Genomic DNA, 24,834 nt, shown 5'->3' with positions numbered 1-24,834 from the left:
AGAAGAACACCATGAAATGTAAGTCTTCCAAACTCTATAATAAATCTTTCTAGAAACAGATTTACAAGCCTGTAACATAGTATTAATCGCTGAATCAGAGAAACCTCTATAACTAAGTACTAGGTGTTCAATTTCCATAACTTCAAATTTAATGATTTGAGATCCTGATGGAAAAACGGACCTTCAGACAGAAGGTCCAGTCTTAATGGAAGTGGCCAAGGTTGGCAACTGGACATCCGAACAAGATCCGCATACCAAAACCTGTGAGGCCATGCTGGAGCCACCAGCAACACAAACGATTGTTCCATGATGATTTTGGAGATCACTCTTGGAAGAAGAACTAGAGGCAGGAAAATATAAGCAGGATGACAACACCAAGGAAGTGTCAACGCATCCACTGCTTCCGCCTGAGGATCCCTGGACCTGGACAGGTACCTGGGAAGTTTGTTTAGATGAGATGCCATCAGATCTATTTCTGGAAGACCACACATTTGAACAATTCGAGAAAACACATCTGGGTGGAGAGACCACTCTCCCGGATGTAAAGTCTGACGACTGAGATAATCCGCTTCCCAATTGTCTATACCTGGGATATGAACCGCAGAAATTAGACAGGAGCTGGATTGTGCCCAAACAAGTATCCAAGATACTTCTTTCATAGCTTGAGGACTGTGAGTCCCACCCTGATGATTGACATATGCCACAGTTGTGATATTGTCTGTCTGAAAACAAATGAACGGTTCTCTCTTTAATAGATAATCTAAGGAACTGATAGTTATCTGGATGAATCTGAATATGAACATATGCATCCTTTAAGTCTATTTTGGACATATAATGCCCTTGCTGAACAAAAGGCAGAATAGTCCTTATAGTCACCATTTTGAAAGTTGGTACTCTTACATATCGATTCAAAATTTTTAGATCGAAAACTGGTCTGAATGAATTTTCTTTCTTTGGGACAATGAATAGATTTGAATAAGACCCCAGACCATGTTCCTGATAACTCCAGATCTAAAACACACTTCAGGAAAGCCTGAACCTTTACTGGGTTTGCAGGGATGCGTGAGAGAAAAAAAATCTTCTCACAGGCGGTCTTATTCTGAATCCTACTCTGTACCCCTGAGAGACAATATTCTGAATCCATTGATTTTGGACCGATTAAAAATCTTAATCTGCCCCCTACCAGCTGAGCTGGAATGAGGGCCGCACCTTCATGCAGACTTGGGGGCTGGCTTTGATCTCTTAAATGTCTTGGATTTATTCCAATTTGAGGAAGGCTTCCAATTGGAAACAGATTCCTTGGAGTAGGGATTAGGTTTCTGTTCCTTATTTTGTCGAAAGGAACGAAAACGGTTAGAAACTTTAGATTTGCCCTTAGGTCTTTTATCCTGAGGCAAAAAAACGCCCTTCCCCCCAGTGACAGTTGAAATTATTGAATCCAACTGAGAACCAAATAACTTATTACCTTGGAAAGAAAGAGATAGCAATCTGGACTTAGAAGTCATGTCAGCATTCCAAGATTTAAAGTGAAGTTCAAGTCCGCTGCTCTCAATTACATAATTCTATTTATCATAATAAAAAACTATAATGTTCATTCATCAAAACTCTCTAAATAATCGCTAACGTTTCATTTTTTAATTTTAATTTACCCTCCGTATTCCCGCAATTGTCCGCCCGACATTGTTTGCCTTTTGATTGACATTTTTTCAGAATTTGATTTCCAATCCCTTCACTTCCCCCGGGGCGTCCTGCCTCTTTCCCCCCGCGTCATAACACAGTTTCGCGCATGCGTATAACAACGATTGTCTTGTTTGTCGTCATGCTCGTGCGTGACTTGCGCTTGCGTGTTAGCCTGTGTCTCTGGATCCGATACTCTGATCCTGTATGAACTGCGGAACGGAACGAAAATTTTTACGCATGCACGAATGAAGACAGGATACGCATGTGCATATCGCATCCATTCTTGTGCACGAGCATTGAAGTGACGACGTCAGCTTGTTCTTACGATCGCGACGTCAGTTGAGGGAAATAAGGAAGTAGACCGGGGGAGGGGTAAAGGTAAGAAAGAGTGATATAATATATATATATACTCCGAAATCATATCCATTTTCTGTAAAAAAAAAAAAAAAAAAAAGTAAGCGACTATTATATTGGGAGGTTAATGTATACATGGGTGGTGCGCAGTTGTTTGAAATTGAACTTCACTTTAAGCCACAAAGCTCTTCTAGCTAAAATAGCTAAAGACAGATTTAACATCAATTATGATGATATCAAAAATAGCATCACAAATAAAATTATTAGCATGTTGACTCAAGTAAACAATGCTAGACAAATCATGATCCAATACTTGTTGCTAAAGTTTCCAATCAAAAAGTTGAAGCAGCTGCAACATCAGCCAAATAAATTGCAGGCCTGAGAAGATGACCTGAATATAAATAGGCTTTACTTAAATAAGATTCAAGTTTCCTATCTAAAGGATCTTTAAAAGAAGTGCTATCTTCCGTAGGAATAGTAGTACGTTTAGCAAGAGGAATAAAAGTACCACCAGGCCAATTCCATTCCTTAGAAATCATATCAGAAATAGCGTCAGGAACTGGAAAAAAAACTGGAATAACCACAGGTGGTTTATAAACAGAATTTAAACGTTTACTAGTTTTAATATCAAGAGGAGTAGTTTCCTCCATGTCCAATGTAATCAACACTTCTTTTAACAAAGAACGAGATAGATCCCCATCAGAGAAGGATAATTCAGCATGTTGCGGGTCATTTGAAATTTCATCAACTTTATGAGAAGTTTTAAAAGACCTTTTACGTTTATTAGAAAACGGAATGGCAGACAAACCCTTCTGAATGGAATCAGAAATAGATTCTTTTAAATTTACAGGTATATCTTGTGCATTAGATGTTGAGGGAACAGCAACAGGTAATGAACTACTACTGATGGATACATTCTCTGAATGTAAAAGTTTATCATGACAACTATTACAAACCACAGCAGGAGATGAAACCTACACAAGTTTACAACAAATGCACTTAGCTTTGGTAGAACTGTTATCAGGCAGCAGGGTTCCAACAGTGAGTTCTGAGACAGGATCAGATTGAGACATCTTGCAAATGTAAGAGAAAAAAACAACATATAAAGCAAAATTATCAATTTCCTTATATGGCAGTTTCAGGAATGGGAAAAAATGCAAACAGCATAGCCCTTTGACAGAGAAAAAAGGCAAGAGGAGGCATATAGGAATGGGGTCTTAAATAATGAAAATATTTGGCGACAAGTATGAAGCACAACAAATAGAAAAATATTTTTTGGCGCCAAAAACATCCTGAAATGACACACTCGCGTCTCAGATGACGCAACCTTGTGAAGGACTCAACATCGACTAAGACGCAGGAAATGCAGAATTTGCCTCAACGAACATAACTTTTCGCCAAAAAAATCTTGCGCCAAGATAGACACAATAAACTTTGGCATTTTGCGCCTTTGCGAGCCTAATTCTGCCCGCGAATTTAAAAGACAGTCAATTTGAAAAAATGACTAAACCCCAGGTAAGAAATACATTTTCCTAAAAAAAGCATTTCCCAGATATGAAACTTAAAAGTCTGCAAAAGGAAATATACTGAAAACCTGAATCATGGCTCATAAGTACAATACATATATTTAGAACTTTATATAAATACATAAAGTGCCAAACCATAGCTGAGAGTGTCTTAAGTAATGAAAACATACTTACCAAAAGACACCCATCCACATATAGCAGATAGCCAAACCAGTACTAAAACGGTTATCAGTAGAAGTAATGGAATATGAGAGTATATCGTTGATCTGAAAAGGGAGGTAGGAGATGAATCTCTACGACTGATAACAGAAAACCTATGAAATAGATCTCCTGCGAGGAAAACCATTGCATTCAATAGGTGATACTCCCTTCACATCCCTCTGACATTCGCTGTACTCAGAGGAATCGGGCTTCAAAATGCTGAGAAGCGCATAACGTAGAAATCTTAGCACAAACTCTTCACCATCTCCATAGGAGGCAAAGTTTGTAAAACTGAATTGTGGGTGTGGTGAGGTGTGTATTTATAGGCATTTTGAGGTTTGGGAAACTTTGCTCCTCCTGGTAGAATTGTATATCCCATACATCACTAGCTCATGGACCCAAAGAAGGAACAATCATCTCTCTGCTAATGTCTGAATTAACAACTTTAGGCAACAAAATCAAATTAAGTCCAAAAAGCAGCCATATCCTGTTGAAAAATCAGATAAAGAGGATAACAAGAGAAGATAACACAGAAACTATTCTAGCAGAAGAAATAGCCAAAATAAATAACTACTTAATAATAAAGTAGTTTAAAGGGACAGTCAAGTCCAAAAAAACTTTCACAATTTAAATAGGGCGTGTAATTTTAAACAACTTCCCAATTTACTTTTAGCACAAATTTTGCTTTGTTCTCTTGGTATTCTTAGTTGAAAGTTAAAGCTAGGAGGTTCATATGCTAATTTCTTAGACCTTGAAGACTGCCTCTAATCTGAATGCATTCTGACCACTTGATGGCATTAGTTCATGGGTTTCATATAGATAACATTGAGCTCATGCACGTGAAGTGACCTAGGAGTGAGCACTGATTGGCTAAAATGCAAGTCTGTCAAAAGAACTGAAATAAGGGGGCAGTCGGCAGAAGCTTAGATACAGGGTAATTACAGAGGTAAAACATGTTATTATAACCGTGTTTGTTTTGCAAAACTGGGGAATGGGTAATAAAGGGATTATCTTTCTTTTTAAACAACAACAACAATTCTAGTGTTGACTGTCCCTTTAATATCCATCAGGAGTCTTAAAACCACAGAGTTCTACAACACTGATTGGTAACCTCACCTCCAGAATATCCCTAAACTTCCTGTGCTGTCAGAAACTCCAAGCAGCTCCCCATTTTGAGAGACTTCAACCCGTAGTGATCACAGTCCAGGTATGATGAGCAACAGAAGCCCCACTGATTAATAAACTGATGATACAGCCACCAAATTAGAGACTAACTTGTACTGAGATCACGCATCAGGGACCAGTATTTCTACATAGACCGGTTGAGTTGGCCGTGCGCTAACAACGGTCTGCCTGGTATCCCTCCGTAGTTATATCCGCTGCTCATGTGGACACTGCCTGGTGTTGATATTAGATAATTTGATACCCTTATCTGGAACGGAGAACCTACTTTTAGCACCCTCCTGCTTGTTGGAGTGCAATACTATTTCACAGCATTTTGGCAGTTTTTGCTGGACAATTGCCTTTATGGTTCACCATATGAACTATAACAAGCTGGCTTGGTTTTGCTTTAACGTGAGGAGCCCATGTGTTTGTCTGTCTGTCTGTCTGTTTTGTATGTCCTATTTTTAATATATATGTGTGATGAGATAAACATATTTAGCATTAACTATGCCCTTGTGAATATTTTATGTTATCGTTTAGTGTGCTGTTACCTGGTCTTTTGAATATTCATTATTGGGGATCATTCACTTCTCTTTTTTTCAAGACTTTTTTTATCCGGGTAATTCAAGGTTTACTAGATATCGAACTTTACCCACAATAAATATATATACCTTTTTTTTTTATTATATAACCCTCCATAATTGGTTCCTGCAACCAATTATGGAGGGTTTATAAAAAATTTCAACAAGTAGAGAAAAGAAAAGATTTCCAGACCGGCTCCTCCTTGTACTCTTTATTCCATGTTAAAACATATAACAGCACAAAAAAATGTATGAAAGTGTCATAGAAGCACCTACAGGCATGTAGTAAAAAACAAGATATGACAGGTACCCCCTCACATCTGACGCATTTCTGTGGTGTCCGTAGTCTTAGATCTATGACTACGGACACCACCGAAACGCGTCAGATGTGAGGGGGTACCTGTCATATCTTGTTTTTTACTACATGCCTGTAGGTGCTTCTATGACACTTTCATACATTTGTTTTGCTGTTATATGTTTTAACATGCAATAAAGAGTACGAGGAGGAGCCGGTCTGGAAATCTTTTCTCTACTTGTTGTGATTTGACCATTCCATAGGGCTCTCCCGGTAAGCTCGCAGCAGGATCACTCTGACCGATAAACCGGATCCTGAACCCGGAAGGACAAGCTCGGCAACAGTGAGACCGCGGCGGTGAAGCAGAGAGTTGCTTTTTAAGACAGGAGCTACATCTCGAGTAAGTCCGCTTTCTATTTATATTTGAATTTTGTGTCTGAGCTAAATTTGTATGGTTTGTCTGTGGAGGAGTGTATTTTTAACAGTTACGGTCTCCTTTGATGGAGTGACATGCTTACCCTGAAGCCGAGTGCTGGGACTAATGTTTGATTTATAAAAAAATTACCATGAGGTGAAAAAAGAATCACATACCCTATCTGCTGACAAGCACTTTACTCTGAGCGGAAAACAGGCCTCAACAGTCTGAAAACCCCTCTCTCTGGAGAATCAAATGCACATCTTCATTCTTCAACCACACCCAGTGGAGGCAAAGTAAAGATTAAGCTATGTGTGAGGGGTTTTATAGAGCTATTAAAGTTTTGGAATCTTAGCCTACTCCTAGTGTTAGAGAAGAGCAATTCCGAGGAGTAATGATAGTGGACTTTCACCACCTGTATGAAAGAATTTTTTTTTTTCAAAGCAGAATTTTAACCTGGAAATCAGTGAGAGGGTATGGAATGAAAATTCTGTTTAACAATTTTTACTTCTCTCCAAGTGGACAGCTTAATATCTCAATTGTCATCTCCTGCTCCATGTGCTGTAAAGATGAATAAGACTTACCATAACAAAACAACTTCTATACCAAACAGGAAGAGCTTTACTAGATGTATTATAGCTTGCACAACTGTTTCCCTGTGTCACCTTATGGACACACATGCAGGATCTGTGAAAACCGTTCCCTTCATCTATATCAGTATGCAGTTTGATGCTTGAATAGGAATTTGTAAACACTATACACTTCTTTTAAAGGGACCACATCCTGAATACACCAGTGATAAGTAGAAGAAAACTAAACTTAACACTGAATCTATCTTTAAATGGTTCTAAACTATGTGTAATGTACTTTATTATTCAATAGCTTTTCCAGTCATTTACTTCTACAATATTTACTTTTTCCTTTACCACCATCCGAGGAGGATGCAATTGATACTACATAATTAAAGTGACAAGAAACCCAACATTTTTATTTCATTATTCAGATAGAGCAAACTATTTTAAACAACTTTCCATTTTACTTCTAGTATCAATTCTGTTTCAATTCTCTTGGTATCCTTTATTGAAGGAGCAGCAAGGAGCTCCTGGGAGCCAGCGATAAGAGGCATATGTGAGCAGCTAGCTTCCAGCTTCTGAGCCTACCTAGGTATAAAATTCAACCTAGGATACCTAGAGAAGAAATCAAATCAAAAATAGAAGTTCCTTAAAATTGTATGCTCTATCTGAATCATGAAAGGATATTTTGGGGTTTCATGTCCCTTTAAATGTCATAAATTTACCTAACCCTGCTTTGCTATGTGAATTAATTTATTATTATCATACATCTGACTGGCTACAGTATTGGACAAAATTAGACACCCAGATTTTTTTCTTTTTAATAAATCGATGCTGGTTGTCTCATATGCAGAACCTCCAGAATATAACTAAAAGCTCCATTTTAGATATATGTAGTAGCGTGTGTATTTTAGATATATGTAGTAGCGTGTGTATTTTAGATATATGTAGTAGCGTGTGTATTTTAGATATATGTAGTAGCGTGTGTATTTTAGATATATGTAGTAGCGTGTGTATTTTAGATATATGTAGTAGCGTGTGTATTTTAGATATATGTAGTAGCGTGTGTATTTTAGATATATGTAGTAGCGTGTGTATTTTAGATATATGTAGTAGCGTGTGTATTTTAGATATATGTAGTAGCGTGTGTATTTTAGATATATGTAGTAGCGTGTGTATTTTAGATATATGTAGTAGCGTGTGTATTTTAGATATATGTAGTAGCGTGTGTATTTTAGATATATGTAGTAGCGTGTGTATTTTAGATATATGTAGTAGCGTGTGTATTTTAGATATATGTAGTAGCGTGTGTATTTTAGATATATGTAGTAGCGTGTGTATTTTAGATATATGTAGTAGCGTGTGTATTTTAGATATATGTAGTAGCGTGTGTATTTTAGATATATGTAGTAGCGTGTGTATTTTAGATATATGTAGTAGCGTGTGTATTTTAAATATATGTAGTAGCGTGTGTTATATATATATATATATAAATGTAGTAGCGTGTGTATTTTATATATATATGTGGTAGCGTGTGTATTTTAAATTTATGTAGTAGCGTGTGTATTTTAAATAATCCTTATGCACTGCTTACACCACTTATATGAATGCTATAACGTTTCTTATTGTGTATGGAAATCCCCTTTTGTCTCCTGGCAAGCATTGGTCCTGGTGCTATCACACAAAGAGGTAAAGTACAGAATGAGAATTCCTTTTAACACCATTCTGTCTACAGGTGGTAAAGAATTTTATGCAGCAGTCGGTCAATGCTTAAGTATTCCAAAACATGAAAGGGACATACAACCCAAATGATTCATGTGGGTTCCTGATTCAGACAGAGAATACAATTTTAAACAACTTTTCAACTTATGACTTATCTAATTTGTTTCATTCTCTTGGTATCCTTTATTGAAGAAGCAGCAATGCACTACTAGGAGCTATGTGAAAGCCAATGACAAGAAGCATATATGTGCAGCCACCAATCAACACCTCCTGAGCCTACCTAGGTATTCCTTATAACAAAGGATATCAAAAGAACAAAAATTAGATAGCAGCAGTAAAATGGAAAGTTGTTATAAATACCAATCTCCATCTGAATTATAAAAGAAACATTTTGTGCTGTATATCCCTTTAAGAATATGTAAATACATATGAATGCTCTTTTTTATTTTGCACTAATAAAGGTTACGTTTTAATGTATTTTCTGCTTTAAGTCTTGTTTAATTGACCTTAAAGGGACAGTCTAATCCAAAATCGTTAATGTTTAAAAAAATAGATAAGCCATTTATTACCCATTCACCAATTGTGCGTAACCAACATTTTTATATTAATATACTTTTTATCTCTGTGATTATGTACCTAAGCCTCTGCAGACTGCCCCCCTTATTTCAGGGTTATATACAAATTTGTATTTTAGACAATTAGTGCTGACTCATGAATAACTCCACAGGAGTGAGCACACTGTTATCTAGGTGAAACGCATGAAGTAGCAGTGTCTGGTCGTGAAATGCTAAAAAAATGCATATGATAAGAGGCGGCCTGCAGAGGGGCTTAGAAAAAGGCAGAAATTTAGAATTTTAAAAGTTATAAAGTAAATTAAAGTTATAGGAAAGTAAAAAAACATAATTTATGCTTACCTGATAAATTTATTTCTCTTGTGATGTATTGAGTACACGGATTCATCCTTACTTGTGGGATATTCTCCTTCCCTACAGGAAGTGGCAAAGAGAGCACCCACAGCAGAGCTGTCTATATAGCTTCTCCCTTAGCTCCACCCCCAAGTCATTCGACCGAAGGCTAGGAAAAAAAAGGAGAAACTATAGGGTACAGTGGTGACTGAAAGTTTAAAAATAAAAATATATATGCCTCTCTTAAAACACAGGGCGGCCCGTGGACTCGATACATCACAAGAGAAATAAATTTATCAGGTAAGCATAAATTATGTTTTCTCTTGTAAGATGTATCAAGTCCACGGATTCATCCTTACTTCTGGGATACCAATACCAAAGCTTTAGGACACGGATTAAGGGAGGGACAAGACAGGGACCTTAAACGGAAGGCACCACTGCTTCTAGAACCTTTCTCCCAAAAATAGCCTCCGAAGAAGCAAAAGTATCGAAGAAGCAAAAGTATCGAATATGTAAAATTTTGAAAAAGTATGAAGCGATCACCAAGTCGCCGCCTTACAAATCTGTTCAACAGAAGCCCAAGTGGAAGCCACAGCTCTAGTAGAATGAGCAGTAATTCTTTCAGGAGGCTGCTGTCCAGCAGTCTCATAGGCCAAATGGATGATGCTTTTCAGCCAAAAGGAAAGAGAGGTAGCCGTAGCCCTTTGACCTCTCCGTTTACCAGAATAAACAACAAACAATGAAGATGTTTGACGGAAATCTTTAGTTGCTTGTAAGTAGAACTTTAAAGCGCGAACCACATCAAGATTGTGTAACAGACGTTCCTTCTTTGATGAAGGATTAGGACACAGAGAAGGAACAACAATCTCTTGATTGATATTCTTATTAGAAACAACCTTAGGAAGAAACCCAGGAAAACAAGGTAAGGGGGATCACATTGTAAATCAGATAGCTCAGAAACTCTTGGAGCCGAAGAGATAGCTACTAAAAACAAAACTTTCCAAGATAGAAGCTTAATATCTATGGAATGCATAGGTTCAAACGGAACCCCTTGAAGAACTTTAAGGACTAAGTTTAGGCTCCAAGGCGGAGCAACAGGCTTAAATACAGGCTTAATTCTGACCAAAGCCTGACTAAATGCTTGAACGTCTGGGACATCTGCCAGACGTTTGTGTAGTAGAATAGACAAAGCAGATATTTGCCCTTTTAGGGAACTAGCTGATAATCCCTTCTCCAAACCTTCTTGGAGAAAAGACAATATTCTAGGAATCCTAATCTTACTCCACGAGTAACCTTTGGATTCACACCAATAAAGATATTTGCGCCAAATCTTATGATAGATCTTCCTGGTAACAGGCTTTCTAGCGTGAATCAGGGTATCAATGACCGACTCAGAGAAACCACGCTTTGATAGAATCAGGCGTTCAATCTCCAACCAGTCAGACGCAGAGAAATTGGATTTAGATGCGTGAACGGACCTTGGATTAGAAGGTCCCACCTCATTGGAACCGAGGACATGTCCACTAGGTCTGCATACCAAGTCCTGCGTGGCCACGCAGGTGCTATCAGAATCACCGAAGCTCTCTCCTGTTTGATTCTGGCAACCAGACGTGTGAAGAGAGGAAACTGTGGAAATACATAAGCCAGGTTGAAGGACCAAGGCACTGCTAGAGTATCCATCAATACCGCCTTGGGATCCTGGGACCTGGATCCTTAACGAGGGAGTTTGGCATTCTGACGGGACGCCATCAGATCCAATTCCGGTGTGCCTCATAGCTGAATCAGCTGGGCAAATACCTCCGGATGGAGTTCCCACTCCCCCGGATGAAAAGTCTGACGACTTAGGAAATCCGCCTCCCAGTTCTCTACTCCTGGGATGTGGATTGCTGAGAGATCGCAAAAGTGATCCTCTGCCAATCTGATTATTTTGGTTACCTCCATCATCGCTAGAGAACTCCTTGTTCCTCCTTGATGATTGATATAAGCTACAGTCGTGATGCTGTCCGACTGAAACCTGATGAATTTGGCTGCAGCAAGCTGAGGCAACGCCTGAAGCGCATTGAATATCGCTCTCAGTTCTAGAATGTTTATCGGAAGAAGAGATTCCTCCCGAGACCATAAGCCCTGTGCTTTCAGGGAGTTCCAGACTGCACCCCAGCCTAGCATCTGTCGTTACAATGAGCCACTCTGGCCTGCGGAAGTACATTCCCTGAGACAGGTGGTCCAGAGACAACCACCAGAGAAGAGAATCTCTGGTCTCCTGGTCCAGATGCAGTTGAGGAGATAAATCTGCATAATCCCCATTCCACTGTTTGAGCATGCATAGTTGCAGTGGTCTGAGGTGTAGGCGGGCAAAAGGAACTATGTCCATTGCCGCTACCATGAGTCCGATTACCTCCATACACTGAGCCACTGATGGCCGAGGAATGGAATGAAGAGCTCGGCAAGTGGTTAAGAGTTTTGATTTTCTGACCTCCGTCAGAAATATTTTCATTTCTACCGAATCTATCAGAGTCCCTAGAAAGGAAACTTTTGTAAGAGGGAAGAGAGAACTCTTTTTTTATGTTCACCTTCCACCCTTGAGATCTCAGAAAAGCCAACACTATGTCCATGTGAGACTTGGCTAGCTGGAAAGTCGACACCTGAATTAAGATGTCGTCTAGATAAGGCGCCACTGCTATGCCCCGTGGTCGTAGAACCGCCAGAAGGAACCCTAGCACCTTTGTGAAAATTCTGGGAGCCGTGGCCAACCCGAAAGAAAGGACCACAAACTGGTAATGCCTGTTTAGAAAGGCGAATCTGAGAAATTGATGACGATTTCTGTGAATAGGGATGTGTAGATACGCATCCTTTAACTCCACGGTAGTCATATATTGACCCTCCTGGATCAGAGGTAGAATAGTCCGAATAGTCTCCATCTTGAAAGATGGAACTTTGAGGAACTTGTTTAGAATTTTGAGATCCAAGATTGGTCTGAAAGTTCCCTCTTTTTTGGGAACCACAAACAGGTTTGAGTAAAACCCTAGCCCCTGTTCCTCTTTTGGGACTGGGCGGATCACCCCCATGGTATGTAGGTCTTCTACACAGCGTAAGAACGCCTCTCTCTTTGTCTGGTTTACAGACAATCGAGAAATGTGAAATCTCCCCCTTGGAAGGGAGTCTTTGAATTCCAGAAGATATCCCTGGGAAACAATTTCTAAAGCCCAGGGATCGTGAACATCTACTAGATCTGGTCCCGGATCGGGGGCTACCCCTTCATGCTGTCTTAGAGGCAGCTGCAGGCTTCTTGGCCTGTTTACCCTTGTTCCAAGCCTGGTTAGGTCTCCAGACTGACTTGGATTGGGCAAAATTCCCCTCTTGCTTCGCAGCAGAGGAATCTGAAGCGGGACCACCCTTGAAGTTCCGAAAGGAACGAAAATGATTTTGTTTGGTCCTCATCTTATTTGATCTATCCTGAGGGAGGGCATGGCCTTTCCCTCCAGTGATGTCTGAAATCTCTTTCAGTTCAGGCCCGAATAGGGTCTTTCCTTTGAAAGGGATGTTCAAAAGTTTAGATTTAGATGACACATCAGCAGACCAGGATTTAAGACATAACGCCATGCGTGCTAAAATGGCAAAACCTGAATTCTTTGCCGCTAATTTAGCCAGTTGAAATGCGGCATCTGTAATAAAAGAATTAGCCAACTTAAGGGCCTTAATTCTGTCCATAATCTCCTCTAATGGAGTCTCCATCTGAAGAGCCTCTTCTAGAGACTCAAACCAGAAAGCAGCTGCAGTAGTTACAGGAACAATGCACGCAATAGGTTGGAGAGAAAAACCCTGATGAACAAAAAACATAATTTATGTAAGAACTTACCTGATAAATTCATTTCTTTCATATTAACAAGAGTCCATGAGCTAGTGACGTATGGGATATACATTCCTACCAGGAGGGGCAAAGTTTCCCAAACCTTAAAATGCCTATAAATACACCCCTCACCACACCCACAAATCAGTTTAACGAATAGCCAAGAAGTGGGGTGATAAGAAAAAAGTGCGAAGCATATAAAATAAGGAATTGGAATAATTGTGCTTTATACAAAAAAATCATAACCACCACAAAAAAGGGTGGGCCTCATGGACTCTTGTTAATATGAAAGAAATGAATTTATCAGGTAAGTTCTTACATAAATTATGTTTTCTTTCATGTAATTAACAAGAGTCCATGAGCTAGTGACGTATGGGATAATGAATACCCAAGATGTGGATCTTTCCACACAAGAGTCACTAGAGAGGGAGGGATAAAATAAAGACAGCCAATTCCTGCTGAAAATAATCCACACCCAAAATAAAGTTTAATGAAAAACATAAGCAGAAGATTCAAACCGAAACCACTGCCTGAAGTACCTTTCTACCAAAAACTGCTTCAGAAGAAGAGAATACATCAAAATGGTAGAATTTAGTAAAAGTATGCAAAGAGGACCAAGTCGCTGCTTTGCAAATCTGATCAACTGAAGCTTCATTCCTAAACGCCCAGGAAGTAGAAACTGACCTAGTAGAATGAGCTGTAATCCTCTGAGGTGGAGTCTTACCCGAATTAACATAGGCAAGATGAATTAAAGATTTCAACCAGGATGCCAAAGAAATGGCAGAAGCTTTCTGGCCTTTTCTAGAACCAGAAAAGATGACAAATAGACTAGAAGTCTTTCGGAAAGATTTAGTAGCTTCAACATAATATTTCAAAGCTCTAACAACATCCAAAGAATGTAACGATTTCTCCTTAGAATTCTTAGGATTAGGACATAATGAAGGAACCACGATTTCTCTACTAATGTTGTTGGAATTCACAACTTTAGGTAAAAATTCAAAAGAAGTTCGCAACACCGCCTTATCCTGATGAAAAATCAGAAAAGGAGACTCACAAGAAAGAGCAGATAATTCAGAAACTCTTCTGGCAGAAGAGATGGCCAAAAGGAACAAAACTTTCCAAGAAAGCAATTTAATGTCCAATGAATGCATAGGTTCAAACGGAGGAGCTTGAAGAGCTCCCAGAACCAAATTCAAACTCCATGGAGGAGAAATTGACTTAATGACAGGTTTTATACGAACCAAAGCTTGTACAAAACAATGAATATCAGGAAGAATAGCAATCTTTCTGTGAAAAAGAACAGAAAGAGCAGAGATTTGTCCTTTTCAAGGAACTTGCGGACAAACCCTTATCTAAACCATCCTGAAGAAATTGTAATATTCTCGGAATTCTAAAAGAATACCAAGAAAAATGATGAGTAAGACACCAAGAAATATAAGTCTTCCAGACTCTATAATATATCTCTCTAGATACAGATTTACGAGCCTGTAACATAGTATCAATCACAGAGTCAGAGAAACCTCTTTGACTAAGAATCAAGCGTTCAATCTCCATACCTTTAAGTTTAAAGATTTCAGATCCGGATGGAAAAAAGGACCTTGCGACAGAAGGTCTGGTCTTAACGGAAGAGTCCATGGTTGACAAGATGCCATCCGGACAAGATCCGCATACCAAAACCTGTGAGGCCATGCCGGAGCTATTAGCAGAACAAACGAGCATTCCCTCAGAATCTTGGAGATTACTCTTGGAAGAAGAACTAGAGGCGGAAAGATATAGGCAGGATGATACTTCCAAGGAAGTGATAATGCATCCACTGCCTCCGCCTGAGGATCCCGGGATCTGGACAGATACCTGGGAAGTTTCTTGTTTAGATGAGAGGCCATCAGATCTATCTCTGGAAGCCCCCACATTTGAACAATCTGAAGAAATACCTCTGGGTGAAGAGACCATACGCCCGGATGCAACGTTTGGCGACTGAGATAATCCGCTTCCCAATTGTCTACACCTGGGATATGAACCGCAGAGATTAGACAGGAGCTGGATTCCGCCCAAACCAAAATTCGAGATACTTCTTTCATAGCCAGAGGACTGTGAGTCCCTCCTTGATGATTGATGTATGCCACAGTTGTGACATTGTCTGTCTGAAAACAAATGAACGATTCTCTCTTCAGAAGAGGCCAAAACTGAAGAGCTCTGAAAATTGCACGGAGTTCCAAAATATTGATCGGTAATCTCACCTCCTGAGATTCCCAAACTCCCTGTGCCGTCAGAGATCCCCACACAGCTCCCCAACCTGTGAGACTTGCATCTGTTGAAATTACAGTCCAGGTCGGAAGAACAAAAGAAGCCCCCTGAATTAAACGATGGTGATCTGTCCACCACGTTAGAGAGTGTCGAACAATCGGTTTTAAAGATATTAATTGAGATATCTTCGTGTAATCCCTGCACCATTGGTTCAGCATACAGAGCTGAAGAGGTCGCATGTGAAAACGAGCAAAGGGGATCGCGTCCGATGCAGCAGTCATAAGACCTAGAATTTCCATGCATAAGGCTACCGAAGGGAATGATTGTGACTGAAGGTTTCGACAAGCTGTAATCAATTTTAGACGTCTCTTGTCTGTTAAAGACAGAGTCATGGACACTGAATCTATCTGGAAACCCAGAAAGGTTACCCTTGTTTGAGGAATCAAAGAACTTTTTGGTAAATTGATCCTCCAACCATGATCTTGAAGAAACAACACAAGTCGATTCGTATGAGACTCTGCTAAATGTAAAGACTGAGCAAGTACCAGGATATCGTCCAAATAAGGAAATACCACAATACCCTGTTCTCTGATTACAGACAGAAGGGCACCGAGAATCTTTGTGAAAATTCTTGGAGCTGTAGCTAGGCCAAACGGTAGAGCCACAAATTGGTAATGCTTGTCTAGAAAAGAGAATCTCAGGAACTGAAAATGATCTGGATGAAACGGAATATGCAGATATGCATCCTGTAAATCTATTGTGGACATATAATTCCCTTGCTGAACAAAAGGCAATATAGTCCTTACAGTTACCATCTTGAACGTTGGTATCCTTACAGAACGATTCAATAATTTTAGATCCAGAACTGGTCTGAAGGAATTCTCCTTCTTTGGTACAATGAAGAGATTTGAATAAAACCCCATCCCCTGTTCCGGAACTGGAACTGGCATAATTACTCCAGCCAACTCTAGATCTGAAACACAATTCAGAAATGCTTGAGCTTTCACTGGATTTACTGGGACACGGGAAAGAAAAAATCTCTTTGCAGGAGGTCTCATCTTGAAACCAATTCTGTACCCTTCTGAAACAATGCTCTGAATCCAAAGATTGTGAACAGAATTGAACCAAATTTCTTTGAAAAAACGTAACCTGCCCCCTACCAGCTGAACTGGAATGAGGGCCGTACCTTCATGTGAACTTAGAAGCAGGCTTTGCCTTTCTAGCAGGCTTGGATTTATTCCAGACTGGAGATGGTTTCCAAACTGAAACTGCTCCTGAGGACGAAGGATCAGGCTTTTGTTCTTTGTTGAAACGAAAGGAACGAAAACGATTGTTAGCCCTGTTTTTACCTTTAGATTTTTTATCCTGTGGTAAAAAAGTTCCTTTCCCACCAGTAACAGTTGAAATAATAGAATCCAACTGAGAACCAAATAATTTGTTTCCCTGGAAAGAAACGGAAAGTAGAGTTGATTTAGAAGCCATATCAGCATTCCAAGTCTTAAGCCATAAAGCTCTTCTGGCTAAGATAGCTAGAGACATAAACCTAACATCAACTCTAATAATATCAAAAATGGCATCACAGATAAAATTATTAGCATGCTGAAGAAGAATAATAATATCATGAGAATCACGATTTGCTACTTGTTGCGCTAGCGTTTCCAACCAAAAAGTTGAAGCTGCAGCAACATCAGCCAATGATATAGCAGGTCTAAGAAGATTACCTGAACACAGATAAGCTTTTCTTAGAAAGGATTCAATTTTTCTATCTAAAGGATCCTTAAACGAGGTACCATCTGACGTAGGAATGGTAGTACGTTTAGCAAGGGTAGAAATAGCCCCATCAACTTTAGGGATTTTGTCCCAAAATTCTAACCTGTCAGGCGGAACAGGATATAATTGCTTAAAACGTTTAGAAGGAGTAAATGAATTACCCAATTTATCCCATTCTTTGGAAATCACTGCAGAAATAGCATTAGGAACAGGAAAAACTTCTGGAATAACCGCAGGAGCTTTAAAAACCTTATCCAAACGTATAGAATTAGTATCAAGAGGACTAGAATCCTCTATTTCTAAAGCAATTAGTACCTCTTTAAGTAAAGAGCGAATAAATTCCATCTTAAATAAATATGAAGATTTATCAGCATCAATCTCTGAGATAGAATCCTCTGAACCAGAAGAGTCCAAAGAATCAGAATGATGGTGTTCATTTAAAAATTCATCTGTAGAGAGAGAAGATTTAAAAGACTTTTTACGTTTACTAGAAGGAGAAATAACAGACAAAGCCTTCTTTATGGATTCAGAAACAAAATCTCTTATGTTATCAGGAACATTCTGCACCTTAGATGTTGAGGGAACTGCAACAGGCAATGGTACATTACTAAAGGAAATATTATCTGCTTTAACAAGTTTGTCATGACAATTATTACAAACAACAGCTGGAGGAATAGCTACCAAAAATTTACAGCAGATACACTTAGCTTTGGTAGATCCAGCAGGCAGTGATTTTCCTGTAGTATCTTCTGGCTCAGATGCAACGTGAGACATCTTGCAATATGTAAGAGAAAAAACAACATATAAAGCAAAATAGATCAAATTCCTTATAAGACAGTTTCAGGAATGGGAAAGAATGCCAAATATCAAGCTTCTAGCAACCAGAAGCAAATGAAAAATGAGACTGAAATAATGTGGAGACAAAAGCGACGCCCATATTTTTTAGCGCCAAATAAGACGCCCACATTATTTGGCGCCTAAATGCTTTTGGCGCCAAATATGACGCCACATCCGGAACGCCGACATTTTTGGCGCAAAATAACGTCAAAAAAATGACGTAACTTCCGGCGACACGTATGACGCCGGAAACGGAAAAGAATTTTTGCGCCAAAAAAGTCTGCGCCAAGAATGACGCAATAAAATGAAGCATTTTCAGCCCCCGCGAGCCTAACAGCCCACAGGGAAAAAAGTCAAATTTTTGAGGTAAGAAAAAAAAATATGATAATTCAATGCATAATCCCAAATATGAAACTGACTGTCTGAAAATAAGGAAAGTTGAACATTCTGAGTCAAGGCAAATAAATGTTTGAATACATATATTTAGAACTTTATAAATAAAGTGCCCAACCATAGCTTAGAGTGTCACAGAAAATAAGACTTACTTACCCCAGGACACTCATCTACATGTTTGTAGAAAGCCAAACCAGTACTGAAACGAGAATCAGTAGAGGTAATGGTAAATATAAGAGTATATCGTCGATCTGAAAAGGGAGGTAAGAGATGAATCTCTACGACCGATAACAGAGAACCTTATGAAATAGACCCCGTAGAAGGAGATCACTGCATTCAATAGGCAATACTCTCTTCACATCCCTCTGACATTCACTGCACGCTGAGAGGAAAACCGGGCTCCAACTTGCTGCGGAGCGCATATCAACGTAGAATCTAGCACAAACTTACTTCACCACCTCCCTTGGAGGCAAAGTTTGTAAAACTGATTTGTGGGTGTGGTGAGGGGTGTATTTATAGGCATTTTAAGGTTTGGGAAACTTTGCCCCTCCTGGTAGGAATGTATATCCCATACGTCACTAGCTCATGGACTCTTGTTAATTACATGAAAGAAATTTTCTTCAGGAGACCCTCTAATTTTTTTATCCATAGGATCTTTGAAAGCACAACTGTCTTCGATAGGTATAGTTGTACGCTTAGACAGAGTAGAAATAGCTCCCTCCACCTTAGGAACTGTCTGCCACGAGTCCCGCATGGTGTCAGATATGGGAAACATTTTCTTAAAAACAGGAGGGGGAGTGAACGGAATACCTGGTCTATCCCACTCCTTAGTAATAATATTCACAATCCTCTTAGGGACTGGAAAAACAGTGTAAACAGGAACCTCTAAGTATGTATCCATTTTACACAATTTCTCTGGAACCACTATAGGGTCACAATCATCTAGAGTCACTAATACCTCCCTGAGCAATAAGCGGAGGTGTTCAAGCTTAAATTTAAAGGCCGTCATATCAGAATATGTCTGAGGAAGCGTCTTTCCTGAATCAGAAATTTCTCCCTCAGATAACAAATCCCTCACCCCTACTTCAGAGCATTGTGAGGGCATATCAGATGCGGCTACTAAAGCGTCAGACGGCTCAGCATTTTTCCTAAACCCAGAGCTGTCCCGCTTTCCTTGTAAACCAGGCAGTTTAGATAAAACCTCTGTGAGGGTTGTATTCATAGCTGTGGCCATGTCGTGTAAAGTAAAAGAATTTGACGTACTAGAGGTACTTGGCGTCACTTGTGCGGGCGTTATTGGTTGTGACACTTGGGGAGAGCTAGATGGCGAACCCTCATTTACTTCTGACTAAGAATCATCTATTGCTCTATTTTTAAGTGCTAATATATGTTCTTTATAGTTTATAGACATATCAGTACAATTGGGACACATTCTAAGAGGGGGTTCCACAATGGCTTCCAAACATATTGAACAAGGATTTTCCTTGGTGTCAGACATGTTAAACAGGCTAGTAATGTAACAAGCAAGCTTGGAAAACACTGTAATCAAAGTAAATAACAATTAGAATTAAAAAGGTACTGTGCCTTTAAGAGAAAAAAAGCTGCACAAATTCTGCAGTGTAAAAAAGCAGTAAACTTAAAATTTTTACAGTAGCATCATAAAGCCTTAGTAACTTTGCACAGCTATGCAAAACCGGATTGAATGGCAAAACCGGATTGAAAAAAAACATCAAAACCGGTAAAAAGGACTTTCAGCACCTTGCCACAGCTCTGCTGTGGCTCCTACCTGCCCTTCAGAACGATTTGTGGGGACAAAAAACTGTTTACAGCCCTCAAACACAGCAGGAACCTCTGGAGAAGCAGATAGATGTCTCTGAGGAAAAGAACCTGCGCAACTGAGGCGTGAAAATAGGCCCCTCCCACCTCACTCGATGTTTTGAGGCCTATCAGAAAAACACCAGAGTGTCTCTTAATTAACTATGTGAGTTAAAAAATCCAAAAACAAGCCACAATGACCCCTTTAGTCCCTTCAAAAAAACGTTATAATTGCATCATTTACTGAATAAACAAAAACGTTTTTTCCTAACAGTGTCACCAGTAACTAATGAGCCCTTCATGCAAGCTGAAATTCCTATTCAAGAGTCTGAATACAGCTTACCCTTCCCTCATGGGAATATTGCCAGCCTTTTCTAGAATTAACACAGTCTGTCTAGAAAAATATAGACTGAACATACCTCATATGCAGCTTAGCATGCAAACCATTCCCCCAACTGAAGTTTTCCTTTACTCTTCAGCCCTTGTGAGAACAGCAGTGGATCTTAGTTACAAAGTGCTAAGATCATCATCCTCCCTTTTCTGCCAGAGAGTAAATAGTACACACCGGTACCATTTAAAATAAACTTTTGCTTGAGAAATAAAAAACTAAAATTTTTGTCACCACACTCGCTCTGCCCTTCCTAGTACTTAGAGTAGGCAAAGAGAATGACTGGGGGGTGGAGCAAAGGGAGGAGCTATATAGACAGCTCTGCTGTGGGTGCTCTCTTTGCCACTTCCTGTAGGGAAAGAAGAATATCCCACAAGTAAGGATGAATCTGTGGACTCGATACATCTTACAAGAGAAATTTACCTTGCATGATTCCGATAGAGTATATAATTTTAAAACACTTTAAAATGTACTTCTATTTTCAAATTTGTTTTGGTATCCCTTGTTGAAAAAGACTATATACATATCCTACATTAGTGGGATCTGCTGCTAATTGGTGCCTGCACACATTTGTCTCTTGTGATTGGTTGACTAGATGCGTTCATCTTGCTGCCAGCAGTGCAATACTTTTCCTTCAAAGGATAACAAGAGAACAAAGCAATTTGATAATGAAAGTAAATTGGAAAGTGTTTTTAAATTGTATGTTCTATCCAAATGATGAAAGAAAGTGTTGGTGTTTCCCGTCTCTTTAATACAACAACGTTGGTCGTGCAAAGCTGAGGAATGTGTAGTAAAGGTGTTATGTATCTTTCTAAACCATACAACTGTTGGTGTAGACTGTCCCTTTAAAAGGGAGTTAGTGCTTCCAGCTGTATCCTCTATTCAGTCTGTGAACTGATCTATTTTTGCAAGTATCTACATTTGAAGCATTTGTATTCTCATACTGGATTTACTAATTGACAAAGCATGTGTATGCATTGTTACCCTAATACAGCATGAAACAAATTTCTGACCTGGTCTTTCACAAACGCTTCCGTTTAAGTGATTTATACACACTGCAGTTTTTAGTCCCACAAGTGACGGCTCAGCAAGGTATCCACAAAATCCGACATCACTAGGCTCTCCAGTCTGCCACTGCAGCGTAGTGTTGGTAAAAGGAGACATGTCTTCCCAGCACCAGTAGGACACATTAATCTTCCTTAACCCAACCCAGGGGGTTAGATCCGTTTTTGGCTGTTATAAAAATGGAGAAAATATTGAAAAAGTCTAACAAATCCACTGTGCTTCTTTGCACAAAAGTAAAAAACATTTTTAGCAACCTATAAACAAAACATTGCCAAATTAATTTTTGCAGAGAAGCTACAAGCAAATATGAGGCAGCAGTAAAACGTATACATATATTACATTAAATGGAAAATTATAATTGTTAACACACACAAGAGATATTTGCATGAATAAATCGTCTGGCATTTATTAAAAACATGCTCCTACAGCATGAAGCGCCTACCTGAGCCAGAATCACTAAGAGTCCCCAGCACTTACAGCATCAATTACCCACCTGGGCCACAATCACACAGTGCCCCAGCACTCACAGCACTAAGTATTCACCTGGGGCAGAATCACACAGTGCCCCCAGCACTCACAGCATTAAGTATTCACCTGGGGCAGAATCACACAGTGCCCCCAGCACTCACAGCATTAAGTATTTACCTGGGGCAGAATCACACGGTGTCCCAGCACTCACAGCACTAAGTATTCACCTGGGGCAGAATCACACGGTGTCCCAGCACTCACAGCACTAAGTATTCACCTGGGGCAGAATCACACGGTGTCCCAGCACTCACAGCACTAAGTATTCACCTGGGGCAGAATCACACAGTGCCCCAGCACTCGCAGCACTAAGTATTCACCTGGGCCTGAATCACACAGTGCCCCAGCACTCACAGCACTAAGTATTCACCTGGGGCAGAATCACACAGTGCCCCAGCATTCACAGCACTAAGTATTCACCTGGGGCAGAATCACACAGTGCCCCAGCATTCACAGCACTAAGTATTCACCTGGGCCAGAATCACACAGTACCCCAGCACTCACAGCATCAATTACCCAGATGGTGCAGAATCACACAGTGCCCCCAACACTCACAGCATCAAGTACCCACCTGGGGCAGAATCACACAGTGCCCCCATTACTCACAGCATCAATTACCCACCTGGGGCAGAATCAAACAGTGCCCCCAACACTCACAGCATCAATTACCCACCTGGGCCAGAATCACACAGTGCCCCAGCCCTCACAGAACTAAGTATTCACCTGGGCTAGAATCACACAGTGTCCCCCGCACTCACAGCATCAATTACCCACCTGGGGCTGAATCACACAATGTTCCCAGCACTCACAGCATCAATTACCCACCTGGGCCAGAATCACACAGTGCCCCAGCATTCAAAGCACTAAGTATTCACCTGGAGCAGAATCACACAGTGCCCCAGCACTCACAGCACTAAGTATTTACCTGGGGCAGAATCACACAGTGCCCCAGCACTCACAGCACTAAGTATTCACCTGGGGCAGAATCACACAGTGCCCCAGCACTCACAGCATCAAGTACCCACCTGGGGCAGAATCACACAGTGCCCCAGCAATCACAGCACTAAATATTTACCTGGGCCTGAATCACACAGTGCCCCCAGCACTCACAGCACTAAGTATTCACCTTGAGCAGAATCACACAGTGCCCCAGCACTCAAAGCACTAAGTATTTACCTGGGGCAGAATCACACAGTGCCCCAGCACTCACAGCATCAATTACCCACCTGGGGCAGAATCACACAATGTCCCCAGCACTCACAGCATCAAGTACCCACCTGGGGCAGAATCACACAGTGCCCCAGCACTCACAGCACTAAAACAGAATTTATGTTTACCTGATAAATTACTTTCTCCAACGGTGTGTCCGGTCCACGGCGTCATCCTTACTTGTGGGATATTCTCTTCCCCAACAGGAAATGGCAAAGAGCCCAGCAAAGCTGGTCACATGATCCCTCCTAGGCTCCGCCTACCCCAGTCATTCGACCGACGTTAAGGAGGAATATTTGCATAGGAGAAACCATATGGTACCGTGGTGACTGTAGTTAAAGAAAATAAATTATCAGACCTGATTAAAAAAAAAAAAAAAACCAGGGCGGGCCGTGGACCGGACACACCGTTGGAGAAAGTAATTTATCAGGTAAACATAAATTCTGTTTTCTCCAACATAGGTGTGTCCGGTCCACGGCGTCATCCTTACTTGTGGGAACCAATACCAAAGCTTTAGGACACGGATGAAGGGAGGGAGCAAATCAGGTCACCTAAATGGAAGGCACCACGGCTTGCAAAACCTTTCTCCCAAAAATAGCCTCAGAAGAAGCAAAAGTATCAAACTTGTAAAATTTGGTAAAAGTGTGCAGTGAAGACCAAGTCGCTGCCCTACATATCTGATCAACAGAAGCCTCGTTCTTGAAGGCCCATGTGGAAGCCACAGCCCTAGTGGAATGAGCTGTGATTCTTTCGGGAGGCTGCCGTCCGGCAGTCTCGTAAGCCAATCTGATGATGCTTTTAATCCAAAAAGAGAGAGAGGTAGAAGTTGCTTTTTGACCTCTCCTTTTACCGGAATAAACAACAAACAAGGAAGATGTTTGTCTAAAATCCTTTGTAGCATCTAAATAGAATTTTAGAGCGCGAACAACATCCAAATTGTGCAACAGACGTTCCTTCTTTGAAACTGGTTTCGGACACAGAGAAGGTACGATAATCTCCTGGTTAATGTTTTTGTTAGAAACAACTTTTGGAAGAAAACCAGGTTTAGTACGTAAAACCACCTTATCTGCATGAAACACCAGATAAGGAGGAGAACACTGCAGAGCAGATAATTCTGAAACTCTTCTGGCAGAAGAAATTGCAACTAAAAACAAAACTTTCCAAGATAATAACTTAATATCAACGGAATGCAAGGGTTCAAACGGAACCCCCTGAAGAACTGAAAGAACTAAATTGAGACTCCAAGGAGGAGTCAAAGGTTTGTAAACAGGCTTAATTCTAACCAGAGCCTGAACAAAGGCTTGAACATCTGGCACAGCAGCCAGT

General features: G+C 40.2%; 1 protein-coding gene across 1 annotated transcript in view; it reads right to left on the bottom strand.

Annotated features, from left to right (window-relative positions):
* Positions 1-24,834, bottom strand: part of ATRN (attractin) — an 868,210-nt gene that overhangs the window by 533,267 nt on the left and 310,109 nt on the right. Inside the window, exon 15 of the mRNA XM_053700335.1 lies at positions 21,723-21,942. Within this exon, the coding sequence (XP_053556310.1) occupies positions 21,723-21,942 (220 nt within the window). The remainder of the gene's footprint in view (positions 1-21,722; positions 21,943-24,834) is intronic.

The sequence above is a fragment of the Bombina bombina genome, chromosome 2 (genome assembly GCF_027579735.1).
Source record: "Bombina bombina isolate aBomBom1 chromosome 2, aBomBom1.pri, whole genome shotgun sequence".
NCBI lineage: Eukaryota > Metazoa > Chordata > Amphibia > Anura > Bombinatoridae > Bombina > Bombina bombina.
The sequence above is the reverse complement of the archived record's forward strand: the minus strand, read 5'-3'. Positions and strand labels throughout refer to the sequence as shown.